Raw genomic sequence first — 6,885 nt, forward strand, 5'->3', positions numbered from 1 at the left:
CAATGGTTTCGTGTGTGATGTTCCTATAGGAACAAACAGTCATGATTACAGGGATATCCAGCAACTGAGGCTGTCGATTATTTAAAATAAATTTAAATGCTTGTAACTTTGAAATTATTTTTTTTAAAAATGCGATTTTCGTCATCAAAACTATAACAGAACTATTTTTAAGTATAATTTGGTGAAATTTTGAAAAAAATTCAAGTGGGAAGAAATATAACAAGATCCCTAAAAAAATGTTAGGGCCTTTCTATGCATCCAGCGCCCTCATAATACTCGCTTAACATTTGGTGTTACCTTGTATTCTTACAACGCTTCAAGGGGGTGCTAATACTTAGAGTAAAAACTGATTTTACATCTCGACTTAATAATTTTATAGATTTTTAAGCATAAAACAGGAGATACTAGAGAGTATAGATTAAATGCAAAGTGCTTCTCTCTACCATTTGTGCCATGTCTACTTGCATAAAGAAACCGACAACAAATGTTAGAACTTTGTTAGTTTGTTAACCTTACATATTTGTTATATATAAATAGTACGTCTTCTAAGAAACTATAAATAAAATAGCTTGTCAGTAAGCGTGGCGTGGGTTGTGTGAGGAGGTAGTTTTAGGCGCTAGGGAATTATGTATTGGGTAGGCATGCGCAGAGAAGTTGGTATGTTTGGCTGTTTACGGATAGAGAAAGAGAGAGAACTATGTGTGAGTTATGTGCGTGGGGCGATGTGTGAGCAGCTGCGACTACTGTCAGGACACCCAGAAATTGTGCTTTCATCTATCAGTGTAACTTGGCACCCTTCATTATAAAAGGGGGAAGCCTCTAGGCGACCGATCGACTTGCGTGTACTACAATCTTATAAAAGGAACGACTCTCTGGATGATGCAGTCCCAGGTACTTTATGGCTCGACGACTAAAAGATATGATCGTTATGGCTGAACGTCTTCTATCATGACAACAAATACCTTATTTTTTTTTATAGATAATTTTAAAATGTGAAACTATAGTGATGTAAGTTATCTTGCTTCAGATTTAAAGCAAAATATCCAGAATTATACAGTTAAACAAACAGAACTGAATCGAGACATTGACTGAATAACGTAGCGTAACATTCTACTTGATTACACAAGTTTGATTTTATTTCTTTTTATAATTCACCTCGCTTGCTTTCCATGTGTAGACAATTATTTATTTGTTTTTGCTTGTTTTATTGAAAAACACAAAAGTGTTTCGCTTTTGTACTTCCCTTTACACACAACTCAGATTTAAAGGAATATAAATATAAGCATTCCAAATTTCTCTTTCTTTCTGAATATATATATATATATTTTACTTGTCTGTCATTTTGACTGAACAAATCGACTCCAGGACAGTCTTTATAAGTGTAGTACTTATTCTATCGGTCTCTTTTACTGAATCGCTAAGTTACGGGAACGTGAACACACCAACACCGGTTGTCAAACGATAGTGGTGGGGGACAAACAAAGACACACAAACATATATACGACGGGCTTCTTTCACTTTCCGTCTACCAAATCCACTCACAAGGCTTTGGTCGGCCCGAGGCTACAGAAAACACTTGCCCAAAGTTCCACGCAGTGAGACTGAACCCGGAACCATGAGGTTGGGAATCAAACTTCTTGCCACACAGTCATTCCTGCGCCTAATATATTCAACGCCATCAACAACTATTTCACTTTTATTTGTTGAAGTGTTCTGACGGAAACAGATGTCACTATAAAATAACTATTTTAGAAAAATTTGGCAGTCTTAATACAGTAAAATAATTATAAAATGGTGAAGGAATGAGATATATATTTCACATTCATTATGAATAGGAACAAATACGATAGAACTAACGATGGTCTGTAATTTGCAAATAATAAGTATAAAAGTTTGAGAATTTTACGTAAAATTGTTGATGAGCTTTAACCGCGTCTTTTTGACTTCAAATACATTTCTCATTCATATGCACATCGAAAAAGCTCTATAACTGTAACGTGATCTCAGTGGTTGGAATTAACAGCAAGTCCGTCTAATGCAGATATTACTAAACCTTATGGCACACTACAGTTAAGAGACTGATTCACAAAGTATTTAATAGTGGTGCAATTCAATGGAGCGCTTTGACAGAAGAAGAAGAAAAAAAAAAAGACCAGGCAGTCAGATTGTCAAATCAAATTCGGTCAAAACTTTTTTAAATTCCAAATGCAACGACATACTTTCACCTAAGTCGCTATCAATGATGGAACATTGGACCAGATTTGGGTAGATCTGGCTTTATGAATATCATAATGGTTTCTAAGAAGAGAAATATAGATGAAAAATGATTTGTCAGTATGTCACGAACTTGTACGGGATATTTGATTGTCTTAATTTAATCTTGTATAGTCAATTAAATTAAGACCAGTAGATACCCGGTAATCTTAACCGATTTATGAAGCTAAATATAGAATAATTGAGCACGCTAATCATCTATAAGAACTGCTTCTTTATCCAAGTTTTTGACGGTATAATAGCGATTAATTACTAACATCAATAAGGAGAGAATGGCATCTTGCTTCATTAAACCACCAACATTTCTAACCAACCCAATCTAAAAAAACTACGAGTTATTCTCATTTCAAGCAACTACCAGTAATATGAAATCGAATTCTTATTACCGCAACAAATCTAGCTTCATATACTTTTGCTCGACTATTATATTACCACTGACAGTACTACCACAACTGCCACAATATAAAAACTGTTTTGCAGAAATAATTTGAGCATCAGCGTTTCCCTGAGACTTGTGGTTCAACTGTGGATTCTTTTGGTCACCACTTATTGTCATGCCATTATAGTGCCGGCCATCTTGCACGTCATGCTGTTCTCAATCAGACGCAGACTTCCCCTTCTAGCTCAAGCCAGCGGGCTGGACTGAAAAAACGGCAAAAGGCAGGATGACATAATTTTCCCGTTCAGCGGTGGTAGGTGCCTTATCTGGGATGCCACACGTTGGGACACTTTCTCCATCGGCAACCTGGTGTGTTCAGCTGCCAACTCAGGATTCGCTGCTCATCAAGCCGAGAAGGGCTAATAGCTAATAGTCAAAGTATCGGCCGCTCTCTGACAGATTTTTAACCAAATGGAGTCCTTCGACTCTCTTGCCCCCGAACTGCATCTCTGCTTGCTGCTATCGGGGTAGAGATGGCTACTATTAGCAAGTGCGAGCCCCGTGCGCTGGAGTGACTGCTCCAATGCATCTCACTCGTCATCCTCTGGTGCAACGCCTTTTTAGTTTTGCCCGGCGGGACCATGAGGCGAGTTGACAAGTCTTACGTCTCTTAAGTACAATGTCTTTTAGCACAATAGTCTATAATATGATGCTCATTGTGATGGGATTAAGCAGCTGAAAGAGACATGAAATCAGTTTTAAGATATCGGGAAGTAAAGTGAAGAGGAGGTTGTCTGAAATCACTCCACAACGGCGGCAACAGAGTTCCATTCTTAACAAGTCTACTGCCGAGTTGAAAGTATGCTTGATTCATTGTGTGGGCGCCAACATTGATAAATGAAAGGGGAAAATTTGAACCTGTTGACATTTGATGTCAAAGTAGAGGAGTGCCATTCTCTATAGTTCGTTATAAAGCTGATACCCTATAATAACAATATCTACAATTTCCAGTTGTGACATACGGTAGAGGTCAGGTTTATTCGACTGTATCGATCCCGGCAAAGAAGAATGGCAAAGAAGAATGGCAAAGCCAGTCCCAGTGTAATTTGAATTCAAAATGAATTAATATCGGAACACATTTAGTAAGAGTAAGGTATTCTATCGGTTCAGTCATGCATTGTCATTAATAACAGCATGCATAATAATATCGGAAAACAACCAAAAATTTGTGGGGAGAGGTACAGTGGTTTGTATCGGTTTCGGAGAGATGAAAAGAAAAAGTCGACAACAGCGGGATTTAAAGTTAGATTATGAAAGGATCTAGCTAAATACGCCGAAAACATTTTGTAACACTTTTTTGATTCAACCATCCTCTACCAATAGCGCATTAAAAAACAAATTTTACATGGGGCCCGTTTTCTGATATATACAAGATATAAGAGAAACTGGAAGATTATAACAAGAGGAACAAAGCGAAATTTCATAAATGTGTTAAAATGGAACATTATAAAGAATATTTCAAAGCAAAACAAAGTGTAGCAATAGCAACATAATAATAATAATAATAATAATAATAATAATTTACCTATGTAGACAGGTGCCGTCCGAACTGATAAGTTCTCATCCAAGTAAGTTACTCCGAGTGTATAAAGAGGAGAAGCACCGGCCCCGTGTAGTAACTGACCGAAAAAGAACAAGTATTTGTAGTTCGATAAGGTCTTCACTGATTCGCCCATAATACAGTGAAGAACACTAGTAGCGTTCGATAACGAAGTCTCTGTACATACATTCTGTGTGGTAACATATTTATAGTTGCCGCTGAGGAAGTGTGGTAAACTGAACATAAATGATCCGATACCCATGACAAAAACCCCGATACCTAGATAACGAGGTTTCCGACCAAGTCCTCCAAAGTAGCTAATTGGTATAAGACACACAACCGATGCTATATCGTAGCAGCTTGCAATTGTTCCCGATTCTGTACTCGACAAGTCGTAGCGCCGTTCGATATTTGAAATGACCACATTTACAAAACCATTCACCACCATACCCTGTTAACGAGAAAAAAAAAAAAAGGCAAGAAAATCAGATTCAAACAAATGAAAACAGTGTTAAATATTAGTCCTCTTTTGACCGAGGACAAACAATCCTATATAATATTGGACACTGCATGGCATTTATATATTTTCTAAAATAATGCTATCGTAAATTTTTGAAATGAAGACTGTAACAACCTTAGTTTTGGTGTATTTATTTTCATATACGATTCATTTATATTTTACTTCGCAATTTGGGAAATAACGACGTCGTTGCTTATGTTTCCAGCTAGTTCACTGCATTTATGACAAGTGGTACAACTCGGTGAATTTATTCGAAAGCACAGGCTTATCAGTTTTTTCACTGATAAACATACATTACACACACACACACACACACACGACAGTTTATATTACACAAATTTTACTCAGAAGGTAGAAGGTCAGCTCGAAGCTATGACAAAATACTCCCACCCAGTGCCCTGCAGTGGAATCGAACTCAGAAATGCGTAGTTGCAAAGCAAAGCTCTTAATCGCAAAGTCATACTAGAAACTTACCTTTTTCTTTGGGGATGAAACCTCAGACGAACAACTTGATCCGAAATCAACAAACATTTCTCACGGTATACAAACTTAAGCAAATTTAAGAAAATTACTAAATAGTTTTGACGATGCAGAACACACACACACACACACACAAGTTCTCCATTTCACCATACACTTAACTGCTAACATTTTATTTTCTTACTTCGATATAAGGGCGCACATGAACAAAAGGTAGCATACACTAATGACTAAACTCTGGTACAGAACTGATACTGCTTTGACTGGCTCGAATTTCTTCATAATTTACAGCTATAGCTTAAATGTAAACTTACTTTTGTACATAAGATGTAACCATTAATTTCAAAGATGTGTATAGAATTTCACGTTGAGACAGGTATAAGTGAGGTTCATATCTTTTTCAAGATCGTTAGAAATGCAACTGAATGGAAATTGTTGCAGACAGTTGAAATTCGAAGCCGAGTCACCCGAGAGTCACTGAATGCTTTATTCGTATTAATTTTAAACATACGTTTCTTTTGATTTGGCATAAATATTTCATTATGTTTACTGTTTATATTTGTCGGGCTGGTGGTCTCATCTTGATTACTGATTTTACTACGTTTCGGCTGTTGTACGGTCCAGTATTCTTCAGGTGATTTTTGTGTTGAACTCAGTTGTATCAGGATTTAGAACCTATCCACAGAAATACAACTGTTCTCATTCCGCGCTCTGCATTTGGTGACATTTTTGCTTCAGTTGATTTTTTGTGAATTACCTTGGAAAAAGCTGGAGCGTACAACAGCCGAAACGTTGTGAAAGCAACTATCAAGATTAGGACCCCAGTCCGTCTAATATAAAAGAATACAGAGTATCAGTTCCTCATCTTAGAAATATCGAACTGTATTTCATATTTCAACGGGAGGAACTAAAAGTGAATCCTTCCTTGATATGTGAAAAGGATCCTCCTCCGAGGAGCATCTTCCAATTTGTATGCGCGTTCGTAACTAGCAGGTTCTTTCATAATCAGTCTGTAGAGGGAGAAAAAATCGTTAAATGGTTGCTTTGTGTCATTTGTCGTTCCTTCTACTTTTGTATTTGTTTTTGGCACTCCGTCGCCTACAACGTCGAGGGTTCCAGTTGATCCGATCAATGGAACAGCCTGCTCGTGGAATTAACGTGCAAGTGGCTGAGCATTCCACAGACACGTGTACCCTTAACGTAGTTCTCGGGGATATTCAGCGTGACACAGTGTGACAAGGCTGACCCTTTCAATTACAGGCAGTATTCTCATTCTGCGCAGGAAGTAAGAGTGAGAGAAAGTTGTGGTGAAAGAGTACAGCAGGGTTCGCCACCATCCTCGTGGAGCTTTAGGTGTTTTCGCTCAATAAACACTCACAACGCCCGGTCTGGGAATCGAAACCGCGATCCTATGACCGCGAATCTGCTGCCCTAACCACTGGGCCATTGCGCCTCCACCGTTCCTTCTACTACAATAACAGAAATAAAATATTTCATTTAAATCGAAACAACGTGACAAAATCGTGCACCAAACTTCTAGTAGCGTTTTGGAAGGTTACTCATAAACTTACTCTTCAGTTGCTTTCTATTAAAGAAACTCTCTCAATGAATAACTCCAACTTCTCTTATTTT

General features: G+C 37.6%; 1 protein-coding gene across 3 annotated transcripts in view; it reads right to left on the reverse strand.

Annotated features, from left to right (window-relative positions):
* LOC106881250 (solute carrier organic anion transporter family member 4A1) overlaps positions 1 to 6,885 on the reverse strand; it is a 193,017-nt gene that overhangs the window by 43,540 nt on the left and 142,592 nt on the right. For 2 of the 3 annotated variants that reach the window (XM_052967048.1, XM_052967049.1), the window contains exon 3: positions 4,239 to 4,704. In XM_052967048.1, the coding sequence (XP_052823008.1) occupies positions 4,239 to 4,704 (466 nt within the window). Of the gene's footprint in view, positions 1 to 4,238; positions 4,705 to 4,887; positions 5,002 to 6,885 lie in introns of those variants that run through there. The other variant, XM_014931570.2, reaches the window with a different exon arrangement.

Source organism: Octopus bimaculoides, chromosome 4, assembly GCF_001194135.2.
Source record: "Octopus bimaculoides isolate UCB-OBI-ISO-001 chromosome 4, ASM119413v2, whole genome shotgun sequence".
In the NCBI taxonomy this organism is placed as follows: Eukaryota; Metazoa; Mollusca; class Cephalopoda; order Octopoda; family Octopodidae; genus Octopus; species Octopus bimaculoides.